The sequence below is a fragment of the Etheostoma spectabile genome, unplaced genomic scaffold (assembly GCF_008692095.1).
Source record: "Etheostoma spectabile isolate EspeVRDwgs_2016 unplaced genomic scaffold, UIUC_Espe_1.0 scaffold119, whole genome shotgun sequence".
NCBI classification, from domain to species: domain Eukaryota; kingdom Metazoa; phylum Chordata; class Actinopteri; order Perciformes; family Percidae; genus Etheostoma; species Etheostoma spectabile.
This window is the reverse complement of record NW_022605570.1, coordinates 1273800-1299698: the sequence shown is the minus strand read 5'-3', so window position 1 is coordinate 1299698 and position 25899 is coordinate 1273800. Positions and strand designations below refer to the sequence as shown.

Sequence of the window (25899 nt, the reverse complement as noted above, 5' to 3'; positions counted from 1 at the left end):
TATCTGTCCAGTCTGAGTTTTCTGTTGCACAACTAAAACAGATTTTGAGCGTTCCACCAAAACAAGTTCCTTCCCCATTTTGCAGAGGCACCATTGCTCTGGCCGGCGCTTAGCGCCACCCACGATTGTCATTGGTTTAAAGATCTGCCAATAAACCAAAGCACATTTGTCTCCCATTTACTCCTATTTTCTCCTGCTTTGCCCATGCACAATTCTACCTTCGTGATGTTGTAGACAACTGTTTACTACTGGAGAATGACCGGTTTGCCGTACCCGGCAATATGTGAAAGTGTTTTACATGAAATCATATTTGACATTGTCATGTCATTGAGCGTAGTTTCATGAAATATGAGTATGTTTGTTACAGTTTCTGTAATGAGTAGTAGCTGTTATAAAATGTTGCTTAGTGATTTTCGATTTCCACTACTACAGCAACCCCATTGGAATGTTTCACATACACCATGGCCGTCCCTCTAACGCCACTGCTTAAAGTCCTTAATGTGACTGACAAGCGCAAGCATTTTTCCTAGCTTGCTAGTGTGTTAGTGGTTATCTCGCCAAACACAGTTGTTCAGCAACTGGCCCTGCCAGATCCAGTATTCGGGTAGAGGTTAAAATATCACATACAGTTATCCCAAGACCTGGGCAAATACAGCCCAAACTGTTAGCATAGATAGATAGGGGAGAATGCTTTGTTATTTGGGTAAAGTAATCCTTTTAAAAAGTCTGCATTTAGCACGAGTTCTACAAAACCACATTGCCTGCAATTCTGCAGATTCAGTAATTCGCCCAAATGCAATATGGTTATCAATGTTTATGCTTTTTTGACGAATCAAATGAGAAATGTAAATCTTGATATTTGAACAGTCCCCTTAAGCACTGTTTCCATAAAAAGTATGCAAGTAATGTTACAGCATATGCATGTTATAGCATAGTCTCTAGGCCTCCACGCACTTAATGCAGTTTGGAGTCATACATTTATCATTAGCAGGAAATGGCTGTATGGCTTTTATGCACATCACAGAAGAGCCCATCCATTAGCATGGCAAGGTGGGCACTCCACAATAGCAATACAATTCTACACTGATGGCTAAATCACATACACACAAGCACACACAGGCATGTTGGAGGAATTCAATTTCATTAATCTGCTGGTTTTGTAGTGATTTATGGCTTGTGGAAAATGGCAAAGAGAGTTACAGGTGCATCAGTGCGTGGCTTCCAGTTAGGCTGTCGCTGTTGATTAATGTGTTAACCATTGTGTGTGTGTGTGTGTGTGTGTGTGTGTATTTGGCAGGCTTCCTTGACAAGCTGGAGGTGTGGCCACTAATATACAGCCAGTATGTGAAAACTGCAGTGGAGCAGAACTGATCTGCAGCAGCGTTTGCGTGCGTATCTTTGCATTTCGGTGCATCTTTTTATCTCTACTTTCTCATTACCTAAGTGTGTCAGTGTGTGAATTTAGTATCCAAGCTTTTCTTGCTCACAGTATCCGAGGATGTTCATTCAAATGCCTAGGAAAGGCAGGATGTCAGGGTGCTGCCACATTGCAGGACTTTGATCATAAAACCATGGTAACGCAGACCAAAAAGACACAGCAAGAGAATAAAGCAGCTGATATGTGGGCAATTAAAGCTGCTACTAGATTTCTGGTGCCAGCCAATGACAAATGCACCCAGAACCCTCCAGCTTTAATACGTCGTTGGTTGTAGCAGTTACTGAAGCATAGTAGTAAGATTTTTTTCTTTTATGGAGCAGATGTTGCTGATGAATTGGTTCCTAGTTAGAGAAATTATTCTACTGGCATCCTACAGTAGTAGCAAATTGGGTTGGGTACTAATACATGCATTCCCAAGTAAAAGTTGCTCTGAATGGAACACATCATCATATTAATCTAAAGCAGGGCCAAATAAGCAGTTGGGCAAATAATGTTTTAGCAATAGTTCCACATTTTGGGAAACACGCTTACTTGCTTTTTTGGTTAGATGAGAAAATGTATGCCACTATCATGTCTGGACGCTAAATATGATGCCAGAGCTAGCAGGAGATTAGTTTAGATTAGCATAAAGACAAGGACCAGGGGAAAAAGAAATAAGCCTAAAACAGTTACATTTTTGTACAGAATAAAAAACAAGATAGACAAGTTAATCAGTGAGTTGTAAAGCTTCTGGTTTCTGTGCTAAGCTAAGGGTGGTTGTAATAAATAATGGTTGTTCTAAACATGTCGGACTGTTCTTTTAAGCAGAGCTCAGTGAATAGAGAGGCAAGAGACGAGGAAGACGACATAGGCTAGTAAAACCTAGTTAGCATGTCACAATGTAGCCATTTTAGCTAACTTTAGATTCCAAATTCAAACAAGACATAGTGGCCCATATGCATAACTGCAATACTGTTTACTACAATACTGTTTATGCTTGTAAACTTGTGAATTGACCCAATTAAATCAAGACGTAGCATATACTATATAGCATGTCTATACCATTGGTAGATACATGGACTGTCTAAGTGAAGCCCAAACATCTCGATCACCCCCTGGTGGCTTGCTTGTCATAAATTCAGCTCCTGCCATGTTAGCGCGTGGGACATAGACCGAAAAAAAATCTAAGTACATCTCAAATAAATTTATCCCAAAGATAGTTTCTGTCATTTTAGGTTGTTCTTGTCACAGTGGTGTTTGTTCAAGTGTTCATTTGCTGGTTATTTATTAGGTCAAGTAAAGGCTGAAATGTCATGATTGACAGCTGGGATCGACTCACGGTTGGCTTGGCGTGTGCATGGGTGGGACTTTGGTACTACGGTTCCACCTCCTAATCACTACTGCGCAGATTCTGGCTCCAGAATGGTAAGATGGCAGCGCCTGCATTCGGGATATTTTGGCTTTGCTTTTGCACAGTGGGAGGAGGTGGAGATGCTTCACCCTTCCTCATATACAGTCTGTGAGCTATACTATTTATCATAACTAATACTGGCATTCCAAATTTAAAAGTCCTACTGTATCTCAAATGTAGCATATCTAAGCTAATTAGCTTGTCACTGAACTTCCAAAGTCAAACATGGCATATTATATTTAAGCTAGTCATCTTGTCACTGACCTTTCAGCATCATGAATGTCCCAGCCATGAATGAGCAATAAATAAAAAGTCAATGACATTTGTTTTACTGATTCATATTTTGAGTGTTCTTTTCTGACATTTCAGCCAGGGTCCAACCATCTTAATTGTCATATGCTCACTGGTCAGTGTTGAGTCACTTTCTTGACCTGCTTTAACCTCAGCTGAGTATCTACTACACTACAACATCTGTCACATATCCGTTTGTTCACGGGCTCCATGCAACACATGTGATGCTGTCAGCAGTAAAGCACCAATTTGCAGAAAGCATGCAGAGAATGCTTCTCACGCTGAATCATAGAGTCGCTTTAATCTCTTCCATTTTTACTGTCTTGACAGAAACGCAGCAAGAACGAGTGGTATTTCCAAAACCTTAAATGTAACAAGACGTTTGCCTTTTGCATTTTATTAAGTTTTGTGTATTTGGTCTTTAAATGTGTCACTTAAAGAAAACAACATTTACTTAATGGCACCACTAAACCATCATGTTAAAATAATTTGACGCACTCTAAAAGTAATGTTGTAATCAATTAGTGCTTATTCACAAGATGGACACACTTACTCATCAAGCCAGTTGAATCTGCTGTTAATATATGCAAATACAGATTTAATCCACTTTGCTAACAATTCCATGCCACTCCAGCAAGGAGGTTTTACACATCCCTCTCCCATTCTTGGTTACTATTCATTTCATCTTACATGTAATTGCAATGAGTGCCAAGGAAGGAAGAAACACACATTGCACACATAGACATCTATGCACACATAGATGTATTAATTTGTCCATCCACACAGTATGTGAGCACACACACACACACACACACACACACACACACACACACACACACACACACACACACACACACACAGACCAGCAGCAGCTGACAGCAGCCTGATAGTGCTGACCGTTGCAGTGAAGAAACTAGAGATGCTGCACGCTCCTCTTAATATAATTCACACCGGCAGCATCGGCCAGCTGTAGTAGAATGCTAATGAATGCTGGAGCTTTCCTGCGTGGGCAGTCCTGCCGCTTCATTCAGAAATATGTGACTGCAGCAGGAAAATAGATTGAGTGGAGAAAAAGTGTTTCTGCATGCATATTCTTGCGTAAAATCTGAATTCTAAGCATGAGGAAATATTTATAAAAGTGCAGGTAAATGCATCCCTAACACATTCTCTGATCTGATGAACTACCGTAATAGTTCATGTCAGATAGGACATGATATGTCACTATGGCGTTATGGATGGATGGATGGATGGATGGATGGATGGATGGATGAATAAGCAGCCAATGCAGGGTCTGTGGATATGAAAGTAAACAAACTGAGTCCTACCTCTCCTGGTCTGTCTGATCTTTGGGCTCAGCATGGCTGTCATCGCTCGTCCACGCTCTCTCCTCTTGGCATGTTCGTGTACATCCAAGCACCCCGCCCCTGTCTCTTCCTCTGCCGCTCTGTGTCTCTGCCTCTCTCCTCTTCTTCTCTCCCTGACCTTCTGCAGTGCGGCCGGCAGCTAGGGGGTTGGGTGAACAGGGGAGGGGAGGAGAATGGAAAGAGAAGGGGGTGGGTGAAGGAGGCGGTGGAACTACCCCCCTTTTTTCTCTGTGCACACGCCCAGTGGCCTCCACCCCTCCTTGTTACATTATTCATAGCGGTAGGCTACATCCGCCTGGGGTTGATGGAGGAGGAGGTTTTTTGGGGTGGGTCTCCCACCGGCAGAGCATGGACCTCACCGGCTGACAGATGCCTGGCTTTTAGTGTTGTTATTTTCTACTTTTTCATTAAGATCTGCATGTTCGTGAAAGGGACAAAAAGAGAATGGGACGGCCCGATGGGGTGTTCATCTGGCAGGTATCTCCTCCTTCTGCACCTAATTAAGCTGTAGAGGTCCTCAGCTTGTCTCCACCTCCTTCCCTTGATCACTAATTTCCCCCATTCTTCCTCCGCTTTCTCTTAAATTATTTCCTCTCTCAAACATTTTCTTTCGGGCTCTCTCTCTCTCTCTCTCTCTCTCTCTCTCTCTCTAATATACTGTAAATATATATCTATATATAGCCATATATAAGCTATATATAGCCATATACAGTATATATATTTATAGCCAAATATAAGCTATGTATATATATAGAAATATATCTATATCTATATCTATATATCTTCTCTCTCTCTCTCTCTCTCTCTCTATATATATATATATATATATATATATATAATATAAGAATTATATATATAAGCTATCTATAAGCTATGTAGATAGATAGCTTGTTAGTGTGCCATAATGTATCATTTTAGCTAACAATAGATAGAAGACCAACCTTCCAAATTCAAACTCAACATAGCTCATGTAGCTAAAGTGCGCTAAGACTAGTTAGCTTTGTCAATTACCCTCCAAATTCAAACAAGACATAGCTTATATACTATATAGCATGTCTATACACTAGACTGTAAAAGTAATGGACGTACAATCAGTGACGCACCCATCGTTCTATTCGTATAGGCTTCGCTTAAGGGTACGCTATTGGGGTTACCCTTCGCGCATGCGCAGTCGTGAAGATTTTCTTTCCCGCCTAGCGTCCAGCTCGGGCCTCAAATAAGTCGCATTTACTGCATAAATACAGAGCGGACCCGTTGTTCGACTCCACTTTTTCTTCAAAGCTCACGCAGTATGAAGACAAGAAGTTCCAGTGGTGCTCGCGTTGACCCTCCTGCAGACCGGCTACTCCTGCCGCGGCCCTTCACCCCCGCTGCGGGACCTGCCTCGGCGCCGTTCTCGCCGGCCAGGCTCTCACCGGCACGCCTGCCAGTTTTGCGCCCGCCTGTCATCTAAAGAGCTAATGACAGGCGGAAGCTCTTCTGGTCTTGCCAGGCTTGCGGGGCAGGAACGGGAGCAAGGCAGACAGACGGAAACAACGGCGAACCCGGATCCCGCGGGCGGACGGCGTCTTTCGACGAGCATGAGTCCGCTGGCTCTGTTCTCTCGGACAGCGCCGCCGTTACCGGTTTTTTTCCCTCCTACCCTTAGGAGGAATTGGGCCTGGAGACGGGCGATCGAAGCCTCCCACGGAGCTCTCTCTCGTCTCGAGACGGCGGCACCGACGAGCGGCCTCCCCTTTGCCTCAGACGGCCCCAGCCTACCGCCAAAGCTCCCCTCGCGGATCTGCCGGGGAGGCAGAGGCCGGCGGCAGAGCGGAGAGGCGTAGCACTCCCGATGGAGCTGCCAGCCCCCGCTCGCGGCCTTTTTTGAGGCGGGGATGTTCAGCTCGGAGGCGCCCCCCTTCACCGGGCCCCCTCTGGTGCGCTTCACAGAGCTTCGGCCGGGTGGGTTTTTCTCCAGCCTGGGAAACTGAAGGCTCCGTCTCTCGCTACGCCCCGTTTACTCGGGCTCAAGGCGACAGGCCTGCGGGGTTTCAAGGGGATGCGCACAAAACAACGTAGCCCACCGCCATCCTCACCGGATTACGTGCCCACGGTGGCGCTGTCCAGGGGCATGGCTTGGCAGACTGGCCAGTAAAACACCTGGGTCACATGCCTCAGCTGAAGCGGCAGTTAGACGCTAGTTTGGGTCTGTACGGCCCCTTAGCTTCAGAGGGCTTGCGGCACGGTCACCCTCAGCAGCACACAGCGGCACCACGTCGGCGGGGGCTGCACGAGGTCGGAGAACCATGAGAGCGGCCACACATGGTCCAATCGCCTCCGAGCACCCGCAAGCCAGCAACGACGGTGGCTATGACGGGAGCGGGGATGTTGTCTTCGGCTGAGAGTTGGAAACACAACGGCATGTTAGGGCCACATACTCCATCTTTAACAGTCGTTTTTCCCCTCAACCAAACAGCCCTTGTTTGTGAACAACGCGCTGATATGACAGTCGTTCCCACAACAAGCACACAGGTAAACGCTGCCGCATGCGGAGCGCCACAGTCCCTCGTTATGCGGCAGCGGGAATCGCGCACACCCTTGTGGATGACGCCGCTCAATCAAACCCCTCCCCACGGCGATGCCGGGGGCGGGAGGGACACGTTAAGAGAAAGAAAGAAAAAGGAGAAGGACCGAACAGCCCCTGTTGCTCTAAACAGACCTGTTATGACAGTCGCTCCCCACACAGCACACACCAAGCGTCGCCGCGAGCGGGGCGCCTTTGCGTGCGGAGCGGGGCGCCTTTGCGTCCCGACTGACGCAGAAGACGGGAATGAGCTTCACACCACGGGGGACGACGACGCTTGTCCCACCCACCTCCCCACGGCGATGCCGCGGGGCGGGGGTCGGGTTAACCAGTGACCGCTCCGCCCACACGGCGGCGACGGCCACTGCCCTTTCGAAAGCCTACCATGGGCGATCACTGTCTCGCCCAGCGGCGGGATGGTCTCGCGCTACCTGCTTGCCATGCGGTGAACAACACTCAGACATGTGCTCCGCGGTCAGAGTGCGCGCGGCATGGATTGGCTTGACTCACATGACTCGTGGATGTCAGATGATAACACGGGGTTACACACTCACCAGTTCGCCTCCCCCCCCACCCCTTTCGCGGGTGTGTTGGAGACGACGGTCTCATCCCTGGCAGAGTCAGGGCAATGACGTCAGAGCTAGAAGGTTGCTGACGAGCGGAGCACTTCCCGCGTCACTCCAGGGGGAGGAAAGAGGGTTTTTACTCTCTCTATTCTCACCCCAAAGAAGCCAGGAGGACTGGCGTCCCATGCTCGACCTGTCAAAATTCAACCGGTATGTCTGAGCGCCCCTTCACATGCTCACCATCAGCACGTGTTGAATGGTGCGCCACGCAAAGGGTTACACCGTGGATCTGAAAGATGTTATTTCACATCCAAATCATTCCCAGGCACAGGAAATTCCTGCGCTTCTCCTTCCAGGGGCCCGTTTCCAGTTCACCGGCGCGTTGGATACTCACTAGCCCCCGCACCTTTTCCAAGTGCATGGAAACGGCCGCTCCAGCCTCTAAGGGATGAGGGGCATCGAGTCCTCTTTACTTGGACGATTGCTCATTCTAGCCCCTCCGGGAGCGGGGCGGCGCTGCACACTATGGAGGTTCTGCAGCACCTACAAACGCTGGGTTTTGCCATAATGGAAGAAGAGCGCCTGTCCCCCCCGCACAATCGATAGTTTATCTGGGCGTAGACAAGCTCGTCAGCATGAGAGCCAGGCTGTCAGCACCGAGGCAGGAGCCCTGTTTCGTTGTCCCGCTTCGCGCAGCGCGCGACAGGTCAGCGCTGTCAGTTATGCGGCTCTTGGGACATGATGTCGCCGGAGACACGGTGGTCCCCTGGGTCTCCCCCACATGAGGAAAGTCCAGGGGGGTTCTCAGCCAGAGGCTCGATCCATTCGCCCCAAATGGCGAATGCCGTCCATCCCTCATTCCCTCCAATCAGAACTGGATATGGGGGAGTCCCAAACCCTGTCTTCCGGGGTTCCCCTGGGCGAGTGACGTCATGTGACGGTGACACAGACGGTCCCTCACTGGCTGGGGGGGATGTGCGAGTCCATCAGGTGGTGGGAGGGGCTCTGGCCTCCTCCCCTCTTCCCTCACATAAACTGCCTGGAGCTGTCACGGTGTTGAAGGTGTTGAAACACTTTACACCAGTGGTGACGGGGAGGCATGTTGTAGTAAGGACGGACAACATCACGGCGGCGGCATTCATAAAAGCCAGGGCGGCATACGCGCAGCCCGGCTGTTAGAAATAGCGACGCCTCCTGCTGTGGGCGCACAGCCACCTGCTGTCTCTCAAAGCAGTATATATCCCGGGATTTTGAACCGGCAGCCGATTGTGTCGAGGGGGGGGGCCCTCCACAACGAGTGGAGATTGAATCCCACTATCGTTCAAAACGTTGGAGCAGTTCGGGGAAGCGGAGGTGGATCTGTTCGCTTCACGAGAGGAACACCAGTGCACACTGTGGTTCTCCTTGACCGCGCGGGACAAACCTCCCCTCGGCGTAGACGACGTCTCCCCACAAACCTGGCCCAAAACCCTCCTATATGCTTTTCCCCCGGTCCCCCTGATCCCTCGCCTCTGGAGCGCGTCCAGGAGGAGGATCTGTTAATTGTTCTGGTGGCACCGGAGCGCACGAGCGCGTCCTGTTCCCACCCCCGTTCAGCTGCTGGTGGTCTCCCTGGCGGAGTTCGGCGGAGAGACGCACTATCGCAGCTGAACGGTGCGATCTGTCATCCCCCAGTGATAAATCAGAGGCTGTGGGGCTGGTTGCTGAGCGGACGCTTACAGAGATTAGGCTTGCCCCCCGCCGTGGTACACTATCCAGGGCTCCAGAGCCCCCTACCATAGCAGGCTACGCAGTGGGCTGGTCTGCCTTCCAGCGCTGGTGCACAGAGAGGGACGCAGACCCCACATCGTGTCCCCTACTCTCGTGCTGACGTACTAAAACTCTGGTGGATAATGATTTGGCTCCATCTACAGTCAAAGCATAGCGCAGCAATCTCATCCTGTCACGAAGGTTTCGGTGAGAGGACAGTTTTTGCGCATCCCCTGGTGAAGCGTTTTCCTGAAGGGGGTTAGGCGTCAAAAACCGGCTGTTCGCCCCCCGCCCCCAATGGGACCTAGCTCTGGTGCTCCGGGCTCTGGGGAAGCCCCCCTTTGAGCCTTGAACAGGCTTCGCTCAGAATGCTGTCGCTTAAGACAGCACTTCCTTGCCCTAACGTCGGCCAAAGAGTGAGTGATTTAGTGCACTGTCAGTTCTCGTCCTGCCTCTCCATTAGAGGGGACGGGACGCAGCCACCTTACAGCCAAATCCCTCCTTAACACCGAAGACTTTAACTAGTTCTTTTCGGTCAAGGGTGTTTCCCTCGAGGGTTTTTTTCCCCCACCTCACGCCTAACGGTGCGGAGGAGGCTTCCCACCCGGTTGTGTCCGGTGTGCGCTCTGGTCACAATACTTTTTACGCACGGCAAATATCAGGAAAACTCAGCAGCTGTGTGCATATAGGGAACACATCCCAAGGATCAGCCCTCTCAAAACAGCGTCTGTCTCACTGGCTGTGCGAGGCTATTACCCAGGCTTATAGCTCGGAAGGAAAGAGCCCCCCCAAGACATTCGGGGTCACTCTACGAGGGCTCTGTCGGCGTCTGCGGCTCTATTTAAGGCATGGCAGTAGCCGACATTTGCGCGGCAGCCTCCTGGGCTTCCCCGGCCCCTTCATCCGCTTTTATCTACGAGATATGTCTGATCTTCCATGTCTCATGCGGTTTTGTCCACAGTCAGTGACAGCGTAATGCCGCGCTGAATGTGCAAAAAAAAAAAAAAAAAAAAAAAAAAAAAAAAAAAAGCGGATGCTTGATTGTTGCCAATCTCCTTCACACCTAGTGCTGAATGACCTGCTCTGCTGTCTCACTCTCCTATACCTGGGGTATTTCTGTGAGACACAGTTTTACTCATACATTGTCAATCATGTTGCCCGCACGGAGGTAATCATGTCTCTCCGTTGCATGCGCGACAGGATCAATCACGCTTAACCCCCATTAATCATTGTACTACGCATCATATGCGGGCCACATGAACCTTTCCGGCCACGCCATTGGCAGGGCAGGCTTTTCAGAAGAATGAATCTGACTAGCCTCTGTACATGTTGCTGGGGCAATGTGGTGTATGTTCGGCTTGTGGACCTGTGCCGCAGGTGGCATTGAATACATCAGCTTCGCCCTAACCCAATAGCGTAGCCTAGAGGGCGAAGCCTATACGAAATAGAACGTTAGTTACTTGGTAACTCCAGATTCTATTAGTATAGGCGTAGCCCTCTAAGGTCCGGGCCACCTGCTCCTAGAACATTAGTTGAAGAGAAAAGCTGATGTTTGGGGATCGAACAACGGGTCCGCTCGTTTTATGCAGTAAATGCGGACGTAGTTGAGGCCCGAGCTGGACGCTAGGGCGGAAAGAAAATCTTCACGACTGCGCATGCAGGCGAAGGGATAAACCCAATAGCGTAGCCCTTAGAGGGCTACGCCTAGACTGACAAGTGATCTAGTGTTCAACCGATAACTACGGCTTGTGGACTGCCGTTCATCAGCAGGTATGTTAGTTACCTGTCAAGGCTGTAGCTTAGCTCTTGTTGACAAGATGCGACCAAATGCTGAACAAGATATTTTTAGACTACCAAAGTGTTACAATCAACTTTGATAAAATGATAACACACAATAAGAGGGTCAAGGTTTTAGATGAAACACCCCAAAGCGAGTGCCTAGGTTAGCATTGCTAAGCCTCTGTCCTGATAGACAGGTCAGCGTGTAGCCACTCCCTGCATCTCTCTATATTTTTGCTCTTGATATAGCTCCCTTTAAAATTTTTCCCATTTTCACCCACCACTCTCGCCACAACAACCTTCCACAATACACCCGTCAGTGTAATAATTTTTGTCTATATTCTTGTCTTTCATTCTTGGAATGATGCTGCCTTCAATTCAAAGTAAGACATGGGAAATTCCCAGCTTGACAATAGGTCGTAATTTCCTCCTCCAGGCATTCCGGGCACTCAGAACAACCAGGGGAGAAAAACACTGTTCTTTTCCTCTGACAGGCAATGTCTGTCATGTCGCCTCGAGTTACAGTGGCCTGTAATTGACACAAGAAAGTGTGTAGGAGTGTGGCAGCAAGACAAATTGTAGCTAAGGGAAAAAAATGTAGCAGTGTTCATTTTGGCACCGGATTTTGATTCGGTTGCAGTTTATCTAAAATGTGCATTCGTTTTAGTCACATCTTCAGTCAATTGATTTTCGCTGGAAATTTCAGTGTCATATTTGTTGTGCATTTTACATTTTTACTTCTTCTGAACATTCAAAGGCCATGTTGGATGATAGCCAACTGAAAGCAATGTTAGCATTACATCAACATCCTTTGATCACGTAAAAGATCACGTAAAATTTGCATTAACTTTTTTTAAATGTTGACATGTTATGCTGCATGCTTTGTCCCAACAGGCTTTTTCCGACCTGTTTCCTGTAAAAAAAAATGTTTTAAACATCTTAGCAGTTGAGTTTGTTACACATAAATAAGGCGGTGTCTAAATCTATTCATCACTGAGAAAATAAGTAACACAGAAAAATAGGTACTAAATGGTTTGATGCTTCATTCACAACAATGACATTTGAATTTTACATCAATATTTTGAATGCTGTACGTCTTTTTCCACATCTATGCGATCTGCTTGAACTCTGTATGTTCTGCACATAAGATAAGCCAGATAAGAATTAGGCTTTGCTATTATCAATAGTATCCTACTATTAGTAGAATTAGATTCCACTGGTGGCTGCAATGTTTGCTCTCCAGCTTGTCAATTTAGTCATTGTTTGTTCAGGGGGGAAAGAGTCTGCAACAAGTTTTAATAAGTCAAAGAGTTTAGGCTCAAGTTTCCTGTGTGAAAATTTTCTTTTAAGATCTGTTTCTATATCTGAAATGGCCTGCACTCTGGAAGGCAGCATCAGACCTGTTGTTGTTGTTAGCAGCTGTGCTACAGCAGCCGGGCTTCCCTCCTCCAGTGTACAGAGGATAATAGCCTTAAGTCCTGCACTGCAATTGAATCAGACCTGGCCTTGCGTCAACCACAGCTGCTCTTATTACAGAGCAAAGAGGGAATGAGACACACAGGGGGTGGAGGAGTAAGTGTGTGTGTGTGTGTGTGTGTGTGTGTGTGTGTGTGTGTGTGTGTGTGAGCGTGCTCTCACATAACATACACACACACATGCACAAGACGGAGTAAACCAAAATGGAGCCAAAATGAGGCTGAAGGCAACAGGGATGGGGTCACGCAAGCTGTAATGAAATAGAGAGAAAGAGGGCACACACACACACACACACACACACACACGCTGACAGAAAACCAAGATAAAGCAGAGCGAGGGAGGAATGACACCCACATTGACAAACACACCATGAAGCCCAAATGAGATGGCAGTGAGGAACCTTCAGTGTCAGTGTTTGGTTTAAGACTGAGGTTGGGTGAAAGCGATGTGGCCACACCGTGCTGGGTGTGGCTCTGGGTTTGGTTTTTGCTCTGAATTTATCACCCAAATCATCCTCATATTGTTCAGAAGGAGATGTTGGACAAAAGACGAAGAGTGAGAATGTGTGGAAACATGGACGTTCGAAGCCACACAGCGAGATGAGTGGCAGAGTTGCAAACCGCCCAGCCCTTAACCATAGCTTTTCTGTTTTTCTTTAGCCATAACCACTGGGCTGCTCTCTGTGTACACTTCCCTGGCACCGTAACCCTCAGATATAACTGGCCTCCACACCTATTACAGAGCACCACATTTTGAGATTTTGATCCTGAGATTCTGCCTTCTGTGCTCTTTCACAGTGCCCGAAGATGGGTGGTGTCTGGATTGTGTAGCCTCAGATCTCAGTTGGCTTTCCACTCTTTAACATGCCCACACGTTATTAGCACATAGTAAGACAGCTATTCTACAAACAAAGGGAACGTCAGCAGCTTTGGAGACTGACATTTATCCATCTAGCCACTCCTACCTGTAAATAATCTTATTTTTTCCTCCTTTATTGCGGATCCCCGATGAGTTAAAGGGGTGGGTTAGATTTTTTTGAAATTTGGTTGTATGAGGTACTTCTCCATCATCTCACGGCAGTTTGTGAAATGGTCAACAGGGACATCATTTTCATGTTAATTGCATGGTGGTCACCACAAAATTGGAAGGTGACCATTTCACAAACTGCTATGAGAATGGGCTGCAGCTGCCTGCTCTGGGGGTCAACAACGACCGCCGGGATGTGATCCACGGTCTCTGGGGGGCGCAACAAGGTGGAAATGAAACACCACCCACTGGCAACAACAACAAGATGGACCGCCACACGCGGGGCGCGCTACAACAACGGGACGGTTGTGGTTAGGAGAAGAAGACCGCGGAAAGGAACTGCCACATGCAGGACGCGATCGCCGGTCTCCATGGTTAAAATCCTGTGTTGTTTGACATCCACCACCCTCCTTACGCAGCTTTTCAGCTTTTCATTACTACTACCTTAATTGTGCTGTTGTCACGAAAGATACTTCCCATTAAAATACATTAGTTTAAAAATTGTGCTCACCACCACAAAAACCCCCAAGAAAATCGTGTCCCTGCACACGAATTAATAGATTAAATAATGTCCCCATTTCACGAACTGCCATGAGACTGGGGCTGGGTGTCTGCACGGCTCCAGTTCTGAGAAGTCTATCTTTGTCTGTCTGTCTGTCTGTGTCTCTCTCTGCCTCTCTCTCTCTCTCTCTCTCTCTCTCTCTCTCTCTCTCTCTCACACTTTCTCCGCTCACCACCAACCGGTCGAGGCAGATGACCGCCCACCCTGAGGCATAGTTCTGCACGAGGTTTCTGCCTCTTAAAGGAAGTTTTTCCTTGCCTCTGTCGCCTAGTGCTTGCTCTTGGTGGGAACATGTTGGGTTTCTGTAAATAACATCACAGAGTACGGTGTAGACCTGCTCTTTATGGAAAGCGCAATGAGATAACTGTTGTTGTGATTTAGCGCTATATAAATAAAATTGAATTGAATTGAATAGAAGCGGACAGGAAGCTAAGTAATTCATTGCTGGTGAAGGGGCCAGCATGGACAGCAGCAAAATGTATTTTAGGCACATAAAAAATCAATATCAGTTTAAGCATACAATATATTTAGAATATTTTAAATGCTTCACACAATCTTTCCGACAGGGAACTGAAGCTGTTAGTACCCAATGGTACAAATACCTCTCTTAAATAAAATGTGGGAATTCATTGTCCGGTTAGCAACCGAGCTAGCTGTAGTTGTTGACTGTTAGCAAGTCAGCTAGCTTGGAGAGCACGTTTTCAGCTGCAAAAGTATACACCATGCCAAGACACATGTTGAATTGCAGAACAAAACCTTTTCATAGAAAAGGAACTTGTTTAGCATGCCATGTTGAAAATGCAACCATTAGTGGGTTTTTTCTCAATATTTGTGCTTTTTCAAAACATGTCACTGAGGATGAACCATGCTTGGAATGCTAACAAGTCCTCAGAATCCACAGTGTTTAAAATCCTTTTTAAAATATTAAGGAGGATGATTAAAATGTTATATTAGCATGGTCGGGTTGTGCTAAAACAGACCAGCGGCTGCTGAAGGTGTGACTGTTGATTTAGCATTACTTATTGATCGCTACTGGCTGTGATGGCCCTCACCAGACAGTCACCAGGGGCCGTATAAAGTCTGCCTCTCCAAGAATTATAGAAGAAAACACAAACATTGATTGCAATCTAAGAATGTGTAGAATTTGAATTGTTCTTTGGCTAATATGCGAGGTAAAACACTGCGGTAAGAAGACAGGTCAAAGCGACTCACACATTCTGCTCATTAAAACTCTCTCTCCCTAATAAGTAACAGTCCAGTGACTCTCCTCTCACATTCTTCAATTAGAAGAAAATGACATGGTGCTCGTTAAGGGAGGTGTGGAGAGACACAGCAGACAGGTGTTCTCCCATGAGCTCTGTCTGACTGTCTGTCTGTCTCTCTCTCTCTCTGTCTCTCTCTCTCTCTCTAAACCCCTCTCTGCCCACATTTACCCTCCCGTACTACTCTGTCACTGACAATTAGCACATGCCCATGACTTCATCCACTAATGGTTATGAGGGGAGCTGACAGGACCGCAGACTGTGGCGTATGCAATATGGATGGAAGCTGTCTGCCTGTCTGACTGTGTTTCTGTCTCTTTGTTTGAATCTTACTCAGTCCTTTTGTCTGATGAGAGTTGCTGCACGTAAGCATTTTTCAGAAGATGAGTTGCTCAGAAGGCATAATAAAATTAATTAGGAAACTAATAATTGAGGTCTGTAGAGTTTCAAAGTCCTGATGTCAAACTCAGACTAGCTGCTTCTCTACTATAGCTTCTAGCGACACTATTAAATTAAATTAAATGCAATCTCATTGTTTTTTGTTTTTAAATAGGGGTTTCCCTCTATATTGTAAAATGATTACCAGTACTCAACAGTTTAGACTGAAAAAACTACAGCTCCCTTATTCATGATATCCCCCTGCTCGACTCTAATGTTACCGTTTCAACTTTTTAGCTGTAATTCTCTCTAATGATCATCTGGGTTTGGCTCTTATTCTCCATGTTCATAGTCTGTCAAGCTTGTAAGATTTAACCTGCAACTGTCTTGGACTTGTGGGAAATGGTGTTAGTTAAAGACCATTCAAAACAGAAATATTGAACAAACAAGAATATAAGATATTTTTAATTATACATTTTTTTTGTGATTCATGTCTAAAATTATTGGAGAAATTGTATGGCATAATGTTGAGCAAGGTTCCAAGGCTGGAAATTAAAGCTGCTCCAACAATATTTTTTTGGATCAATTTACAAATATGCACATATAAAATTGAATTTAGCTGGACATCTTTAAAACAATGCCATGGAATCAGCTTATTATGTCTTACATTATAGTTCTATACTTTAAAAATTAACATTCTTATGTCTTTTTTTATATAAAGCAGGTCGAGGTGATATGTAAATACTATGAAAGTATCAAAACGCTCAATCCACAAAGAAATGCACACAGCCCGTACTCAGAAACAGTGTCTTTAAGCGAGCTGTCAGGACTTCTGTACGGTTGTAATGTTACACCTATATAGGTAAAAAGTGCAGCTATATAGTGCGGTACAGTCATTCCCCGGCTGCAATGACAATGCAGAGACTCAGAGAGCGCAGAAGAGGAAGACCCGAAAACGCTGACCAATCAGAGAAGACTGGAATTCTTTCGAGACGGGGAACGGAGCGTTTCAGACAGAGGGTGAATAAAAGCACGTTCAGACAGACTGTATCAGGAAATAAATAAATAATAAAAAATAAATAAAGTGTTTTTTCAACATTGTAACATTGCAAGCATGTAAACATGCTCTAGTAGAAACACAAAATACAAGGATGAACCTGAAAATATGAATACATAATATGTCCCCTTCAAATTAATTTGGCTTTTTTTTCTACTTTAAATGAAGTCCTTCTTATAATTAAACAAGTCCAAGTGGCCTCTGTTTCAGCCAGTAAAGGATCCAGGGCGATGCAATCCAAATCAATTAGATTCTCTTTGTGGCTTTGTTACTTTGCCTCCGCAGCAATTCAGCCTGCCTGTGTGTGATTGGGTGATTGACGTATAGAGAGAGAGAGAGAGAGTGAGGGAATGGAAAGACTGATGACATGGCTTAGGAAAAAAGCAGGGAGAAACAAAAAGACAGCACCTTTATTAATGTGTGCATGTGTGTGAAATTATTCTCAGTAGCACTGAAGGCGAGTTGCGCAAAGAGAATTAGACTGTTCAGGTGTGACAGACCTCCAGCTGTAGCTGCACAGTAGTAAACCAAGCGATCATCAGCCGTAGAAAACTACCCTAAAAATAAATAGAAAACTTAAATACAATCATTGCTTTTAATCAGAATCAGAATCAGAAATACTTTATTGATCCCCGAAAGGAAACTGTGTTGCAGTTGCACAAATGTTATAAATATCAGAGTAGAAATACAAATAAAGAAATAAAGAATTATAAGGAGTGTGGCTATGTACGGTATTTACATAAAGGAATGTTATTATCAATTTTTTACATAATCAACATAATTAAGGAATTGCAATGGTGAAATGTAAAATAATAATAATAATAATAATAATAATAATTGTAGTAGTTGAGAATTGCACACGTCAGGCCAGTGTTATTGCACAAAACAGATAATACAGATTATATCGTCCAGTTTCAACCTCTCTAAGTGTCTGCGTGTCAGACATTTTGAGGGAGGAGTTATAAAGTTTGATGGCCACAGGCATTTCTGGTAGTTGAGGACTGACGATCAGTTGAAACCATTTTTGTTACCATTATCCATTTCCCAACCCTGCTTTTGGCCAAATGCTTTTGGACTGTTGGTTTTAATACCCAATAGCTTTGATTGAGCAGCATTATTTTCCAGTTTTAAATGGTTGCCAATCCATTGTAAGGGATTACATATTTTACTAAATACTAGTAGGCTTCTGATGTCTTTCCCTCATGTTTTACTGTAACATTGCTCAGTCTCTCTACAATATATGGCTGAGTCAATACCAGGCTGCTTTCCTTTTAATGACTCAATCTGCTGAGATCTTTCTCCAGTCTACTCAGCACATTTCCACTCAGCAATATGTTAAAAATTGGATGACACAAGCCTCTGAGGGTATTCTATGTTTTCAGATTGTATTGAGTGTTTGTGTGGACGTAGTGAGGACACTGACAATGGGGTGAGAAAGAATTGATCTTAATGTGGTAATAAGATAGAGAGGAATAAACAGAAGGCAGATGCAATGGCCTTCATCCTTCTTGCAACCCTTTGCGTTTCCATACAACTGAACTGTACTATCAGTTCAAGGTAAAAGTATTTTTTACTGGATTACACGTCCACAATTCAGCGGTGGGCACACATTGCTAAAAAATTACAGTTTTAAACTCGTAGTCCATGTTGGGAATCAGGAAAAGATCACGGTTTGGGTTATAAGTATGTTTGTTATGACACTTGGATGTTAGTTCAGTAGCCTATGTCATGTTAAAATAAGTCAATGTTGACTTGTGGTTTCACATGGGGCACGAAGAGCGCTCACCTGGGTGAAAGTTCCATCCATCCGCCCCAAACTACTCCTTCCATGGACATGAAAACAAACGTAATGCGTGACAAAATATGTTTCCCTTGTGAATGCAATTGTGAATGCAGTAATTTTTAGGAGACAGACAAAAACTATAAATGAATGAAATGAAATGGAGTTAATTTGTTAACTTAGGTTCGGGAGCAGGGCCACGCCTAAACCACACCTCTAGTCACCAGACAAACCTACATATACCGTGCTACGCAGCCAGCGTGTCTCTGATTGCTTGACCCACCCTCCCTTTCCCTCTCCTTCATCCATCTTCCCCCTCTTCCCTTTCTGCTGCACATTTCTCTCATGTCTCTTCTAGGTACCGTCTGGGGGTCTGTAAACTATTCGGGCAAAAACTGCTTCTGAGATGGAACCCCCTACTCTGAGTCTCAGAGTCCCGGTCATCACACATCCTCTCGGACCAGCCATCCTTTTTCACATTCATAATGTTCATCTGCAAATTCATATTGTTCATCTGCACATTCATAACGTTCATTAAATCTTTAACTAACACATTGCTGTGGCGTGGTCCATGCTAGTGAAACGGAATGGTGGAGGAATTCAAGGGTTTCAAAAGCCTATATTGTGCAATTCATTTAAATTTAAACATGAAAATAACCAAAAAGTGGATTTGTGTTTATTCAAAGGTCATCATTGACATTACAAGATATTACAATTTCTCGTTTATGATCCTTTGAATAATTGATACTCTTTAAACGTTGCATCACATTGCTGTGACGTTAATGTACTTCATTTCACAGTGACAGTAACAGTGAAGATGCATATAATGTGCAGAAAATCAGTGCTGCCCCTTTTCAAGAGATTTCAAATAAACAGAAGATGCATAATGATGTATTGACAGACTACCTTTAGGTTATAGTTTGTGGAAACTTTCACAATCAGTGACGGAAAAGTGCTGGTTGAATGAAGTGTTGGTGTTTGTGGCTTCTGGTAGTCTTTGCTGCCCTCTAGGCCGAAGAGACTGTCAACACAGGCAGTACTGTACATCATTTTTATTTGCCTTTGTTATTTTTCATGCTGTTAAATCTGCCAAATGTATACATACAGGTTATTTTTTTCCACACACCTCTGAGCCACTTTCAAGGTGGTTTTCTTACTTTTAGCCAAAACTGTGATAGATGTTTGAAATTTGATTCATGCTGCTTGATGATTTTGACTTTTAAACTGTGTCCTACCATAAATGAGAAAATCACAAATGTGAAACTACATTAGGTTTCTGTCATTCAAGACGCCCACTGGATATTAACCTAATTTATTTAACCCTTGTGTTGTCTTCCTGTCAACGATGATGTTTTTCCAACATTTTTGTCACTTTCTCAATGTGGTGGGTGCTTTTTTTATTGTTTTTTCCAAAGTTATTTCATATTTGTAATGTTGATATTTTCAGCGCTTATTTTTAAGGCCCATGTTTTTTGATAAAAAACTTAAAACAGGTCAAATTGGACCCAAGGACAACATGAGGGTTGAACAATGTGACACTTTATTTTGAAGAACTTTAGAAGGTTGAGATGGGCTGTTGTTGGCCCAAAAGTCAGTCTGTAACTATATTAGTGCATCATGTAGTAATAATTTATTTTTTGTTAATCTACTCAGGCTGCTTACTGTACGTTTCAAACCGCAGATGGTAAAACTTAAAACCACTTTACTATCAAGGGTACATTACAGTATGCTTGAATTTACAGTTTGGTCAAATTAAAAGAGTAATAAAGAATGAAAAGACGTGTGTTTTTTCAGTGAAACCCATCTCTACATCTCCCTGTTTTCCTGGGTCACCAAGTCGGATGTACCCAATAATGTCTCCTTCCTGTTTTCCACATCCTCCACATTCTTCCTCTCAATTTGGCACTTATTCAGGCAGTCCTTACACAGGTCACTCTCCTGGACCAGATAAAACCTCTCTGCCATCATCAGGGACTCGTTGCTGGGTACCTCCTCAATGGCCATTGGGTTCCTGTCCAGGTTCACACTCTCCAGGTTGCTCAGCTTCCGGAGGCAGCCAGGAACCCGGGTGAATCGGTTGTCAGAAAGGCCGATGTGGCGGAGCTCTTTTAATGCAGAGATGGAGGACGGAAGACTTTCCAGTCGGTTTATACCCAGGTTGAGCGTCTGGAGGCTCCTTAGCAGGCCGATCTCGCTGGGGAGGCTCGTCAGACGGTTATTACACAGGTTCAAAACCTGCAAGCTCTGGAGACGTCCAATTGTTAAAGGGAGCTCCTCCAGCTGGAAGAAAAAACAGTAACACAAACTGTAATACACGGTATAATACATAACAAATACAATGCTTCGCCTTTGGACATTTGACATGAAGATAATTAGCTCTTCATGGGAATTACATTCCCAACCTCAGACACCCCAATCAAAGTCGAACAGAATAAGCTATAAAAAAGTTACAAAAATGTTGCAGTATACTATAAAAGTCATAATTTAGAATGAAATAACAGTCAAAGAACAGTACGTTTAAAAAGGCATAAAAAGGCATAGCATAGTGTGTCAAAAGTATTCTAAAAAGTCATAGTATAGTATATTTAAAAAAGTCATAAAAAAGTCATTGAATAGTATGTCAAGAAAAGTAAAAAAAATAACAATATAGTATCTTGAATAAAGTCATAGTAATAGTCTAAAAAGTCATAAAAGGTCAGAGGTAGTATGTAAAAAAAACTCATAAAAATTAATAGTTCAGTATGTCGAAAAAAGTCATAAAAAGGCACAACCTAGTGTGTCGAAAAATTTCAAAAAAGTAATAGTATAGTGTGTCAAAAAATTCATACTATGGTACGTTTGAAGAAAGAAACAAAAAAGTCATAGCGCAGCATGTCAAAATAGCCATAAAAACGTTATGTCTCAAATTTCATGAAAAGGCATTTCATTGTGTGTCAAAAAAAAATGTAAAAAGTCATAGTATACTGAGTTGAAAAAGTTACAAAAAAGTTATAGTGTCATGAATCCTCCTGAGTTCGTTTTCTGACTAAGTTCCTGTTTTCCGCTGTTGAGTCTGTGTTTTCCATGAGGTCCTAAAAGTATCCTGTCTGGTTGCATGGCAACTAAGTTAGGCAGGAGTATCTGCCTAGTACACCTGTGTCTCATTTGCAATCTGCACACCTGGTCCTGATCCTCACGTCTCCACCACTCCATCAAAATAAGTCGTGAAATAGTCATAGCATAGTATGTCAACAAAAGTCACAATTAAGTCATTGTACAGTCTGTCCAAAAAAGTCATAGGAAAGTATGTCAAAAAATGTCATAGTATAACATGTCGAAAAAAGTTATTAAAAGCCGTAGTATAGTATGTCAAAAAAATGATACAAATTTCATAGTATGGTTCGTCAAAAAAGTGATGAAAACGGCATAGTATGGTATGTCAAAAATGTCATATTATAGTATGTTGAAAATGTCATTAAAAAAATTAATAAAAATGCCATAACAGAGTCTGTCAAAAAAAGTAATAAAAAAGCCATAGTAAAGTATGTTGAAAAATACCTAGTATAGTATGCTGAAAAAAGTTAGTAAAAAGCTATGGCATAGTCTGTCAAAAACAATTTATAAAAATGCCATAGTATAGTAGGTCGAAAAAAGTGAGTAAAAAGCCATAGTATAGTCTGTAAAGGAAGGTAATAAAAAAGCCATAGTATTATTATGTCGAAAAAAGTCAAAGTATAGTGTGTCAAAAACGTGGAAAAAACATCATAATGTAGTATGGCAAAAATGTGATAAAAAAGCCATAGTGTAGTATGTTGAAAAAGTTATAAAAAATACCATAGGTCAAAAAGTGATTAAATAGCCATAGTATAGTATGTCAAAAAAAATTATAAAAAAGTCAGAGTATAGCATGTCGAAAAATGTCATAGTAAAGTATGTCAAAAACAATCTTAGTATAGTATTTCGTTATAATCATCATAATATAGTATGTCGAAAAAGACATAGTATAGTATGTAAAAAAAGGTATAAAAACACCGTAGTGTAGTATGTCGAGAAAAAAGTGATTAAAGCCATAGTGTAGTATGTCAAAATAAATGAGTAAAAAGCCATAGTATGGTCTAAAAAAAACATTAGCTTTGGAGGGGAATTGATCTGCCAACCTGCTACTCTCTAACTAGTCTCCTAATAGACTGAGCTAAGGAAGTAGTAATGATACAATATATATAATTTAAAATAAAAAAGCCATAGTATGTTGTAAAAAGACAGTGTAGTATATAAAAAAATTCTACTGTATAGCATGTAAAAAAAAGTCATAGTATTGTGTGTTGAAAAAGGTCATAGTGAAGTGTGTCAAAAGAAGTTACAAAAAAGCCGTAGTATGGTATGTCAAAAACATTAATAAAAATACCACAACATAGTATGTCGAAAAAGTCATAGTATAGTGTGTTGAAAGAAGTTATAAAAAATGCCGTAGTATAGTCTGTCGAAAAAAGTTATGAAAAAGCCATAGTATAGTATGTCCAAAAAGACATAGTATAGAATGTCCAAAAAGTCAGTGTAGTGTGACTTTCCTGCAAAAAAAGGTAATTAACTCTTTATGGGAATCAAACTCCCAACCTTTGCCACATCAACCCCTTATCTAACAGACTAAGTAATTGCAGAGTGTCAAAAAATAGTATATTCATAGTATAGTATCTCTAATGAAGTTGTAGTATAGTATGTCATAAAAATAATACAAAAGTTATAGTAAAGAATGCCGAAAAAAGTCATAGTATGACTTTCCTCTAGCCTGACGTGGTCATACTTAGATTCTAGTCAGAACGTGTCACAGTATAGTGTTACTTTCCTCAGGATATCTAAGTTAAAAAATGATTAGCTCTTAATAGGAATCACACTGCTAACCTAAGACACCCCAAACGGACAAGGCATGGAATTGTATGTCAAAAATTTCAAAATTGTCATGAAAATCACATAGTATACTGTCCAAAGAAATCATTATAAAGTCATATTAGGTATATTGTGTTGAATAAAGTCATAGTAAAGTATGTCATGTAAAAAAACACGGTTGCCTTTAAAAAAAAATCATAAACAATTCATAGCACAGTATGTCAAAAAATTTATAAACGTCATAGTATAATGTGTCGAAAAAACACATAGTATAATAAACGTCCTGTATTTACATAGCGCTTTTCTAGTCTTAACAACTACTCAAAGCGCTTTTACATAGTATGGGAACCACCTGCTCATCAGATAAACACTCACACACATTTGAACACGGGGTTCAGTGTCTTGCCCGAGGACACTTCTATGTGGGACTGCAGGGCCAGGGATTGAACCACCAACCTTCCGATTGGCAGGTAACCGCGCTACCACTGAGCCACAGCCACCTAATAGTAGTGGTAATAGTGTGACTTTCCTCTGGACATATCAATAAAAAAATAAAAAAGTCTTAGTATGGCATGTTATACAAAGTAGTATGTTGAAAAAAAGTAATCATATTTTGTCAAAATATGATAAAAAAAATCATAGCACATGATGCATGAAAAATGTGTGAGTCTTTGACAGTCTTTTTCAGAGCCATCCAATACATGAAACAGCTGTCAGTGAACAAAGGCACACAGTCAACTAAACCAAAGATCCCTTTTGAAGCATGTGTTCTAAAATATGGAGTTGTACCCACATAATTGCTGTGCAGATCCAAAACACGGATTCGGATGAAATTGTCAATGAAGTCCGGGACCTTTGTAATCAGGTTCCTGCTCAGGTCCAGTTCATCCATTTCACACAGCTTCTGGATGCACTTCGGCACCGTGACGACTTCTTTGAAACTGAGGTTCAGACGACGTATACCGTCCAGAGTCAACTCCACACAGTTCTGAGCCACTTTCAAGGTGATGGTCTTACTTTTAGCCTGTTTGATTTTCTTGCCCTTGGCCATTCTGCTGCAGAGTCACAGACCAGCGAAGGGGACTGTAGTTAACAGTGATCAGGAATGAAAGATGATGTTACCCAACACAGTCCAGCCAGCTGAAACAGAAGACAAAGGGGAGTTTCACCTTTCATCATTACTCATTGTTCCATGGCAAAGCAAAATAACCTACACTTTGCAGGTGCTTTGTATTTAAGTGTAGCTTTGTATAGTTTGTTATTGTATGTACAAAATTTTAAGAACAATACAATACCATAACAAAAGTATAGAGCTGCATTAACAATAATTTTATCATTGATGTGATATCTCTTGGTTATTTTCTCAACTTATCCATGAATTGTTTGGTCTATAAAATGTCTGAAAAACAAATTTGAGCAGTTTCCCAAAGCCCATTATGATGTCCTCAAATGTCTTGTTTTTTTCCACAACTCAAACATATTCAGTTTACTGTCACAAAGGAGAAAATATTCACATTTAAGAAGCGGGAATCAGAAAATATTGACTTTTTTTTTTCTGTAAAACAGACTCAAACCGGTTAATCAAAATAGTTGCTGATTAATTTAATAGTTGACAACTAATCAATTAATCTTTGCAGCTCTAAGAAGATTGACTGAATTGACTGGAACTAAATAAAAGTGGTATTCCTACTGTATCAAAAGAAAAAAAGTATATGGATAAAAGTCAATGGTTGTTGATTAGTTGGTTAGTTCTTGAAAATCATTTCATGATATGAAAGAAACTCTTTGATTTCTTACCAGCCCTGCTGAGTCAGCGTCCTGAGATCCAGCACGCTGAGTAATATGAAAAAGAAAAAAGGGCCTCACATTTATTTCTCCAACCTGAGAATTTCACTTTGCATCAAGACGCCACCACAAGAGATTTGTAAACAAGAACTATACAGCTCAAAGTCAGACAAAGAAAAGACGTGTTGTGCAGTAGCTTTCCGTCAGACAGACTCACTCTGCCAGACATGGGTTTGTTTCCTCTTGTTTCCAGGCAACTGCTGTTTTCTCTCAGTTGACTTCATGGCTGTGACCATGCAGCTTCAGCAGGACATTTTTTCCTTTGGTCTGTGTATTTGGGACATTTTTTAAAAGCTCACGGTAACTGTTGGTAATAGATGCTAGCAACAGTTACCGTGGTCTTTTAAAAAAAATCTGTTACCAGGATCTTTTAAAAATGTTCCAATCAGTGGTGTAGTGTACGTGATACGCAAGTATACTCAGTACACCCACTAAGAAAGCTCCAGGAATTCCATTATCTCGTAGCTGGTTGGCTTGGTTCCAGGCTTAAAACTCTTTATACAAGCA

The 25899-nt window shown here is 43.1% G+C and overlaps 2 protein-coding genes across 3 annotated transcripts in view; both read right to left on the bottom strand.

Annotated features, from left to right (window-relative positions):
- arhgap22b (Rho GTPase activating protein 22b) overlaps positions 1-4634 on the bottom strand; it is a 54236-nt gene extending 49602 nt beyond the window's left edge. Inside the window, exon 1 of the mRNA XM_032510617.1 lies at positions 4445-4634. Within this exon, the coding sequence (XP_032366508.1) occupies positions 4445-4487 (43 nt within the window). The 5' untranslated portion in view covers positions 4488-4634. The remainder of the gene's footprint in view (positions 1-4444) is intronic.
- Positions 4635-19338: 14704 nt separating this feature from the next.
- On the bottom strand, positions 19339-25690 carry lrrc18b (leucine rich repeat containing 18b). 2 transcript variants are annotated; one of them, XM_032510615.1, is made up of 5 exons: positions 25550-25690; positions 25345-25380; positions 24341-24687; positions 20214-20964; positions 19339-20006 (listed from the first exon to the last, which is right to left on the bottom strand). In XM_032510615.1, exons 3-4 carry the CDS (start codon positions 24596-24598, stop codon positions 20491-20493), a joined length of 732 nt encoding a protein of 243 aa, XP_032366506.1. In that variant the 5' UTR covers positions 24599-24687; positions 25345-25380; positions 25550-25690; the 3' UTR covers positions 19339-20006; positions 20214-20490. The 2 variants fall into 2 exon arrangements, with proteins under 2 accessions (XP_032366506.1, XP_032366505.1); XM_032510614.1 differs by having other exon boundaries at positions 25345-25638.
- Positions 25691-25899: the final 209 nt, after the last annotated feature.

Excerpts from the sequence above, each read along its gene's own strand:
- lrrc18b (XM_032510615.1), bottom strand. The coding sequence starts at position 24,598 with ATGGCCAAGGGCAAGAAAATCAAACAGGCTAAAAGTAAGACCATCACC. Across the intron at positions 20,965-24,340 it reads TGGATCTGCACAGCAATTAT|CTGGAGGAGCTCCCTTTAAC; the intron begins GTGGGTACAACT and ends TTTTTCTTCCAG.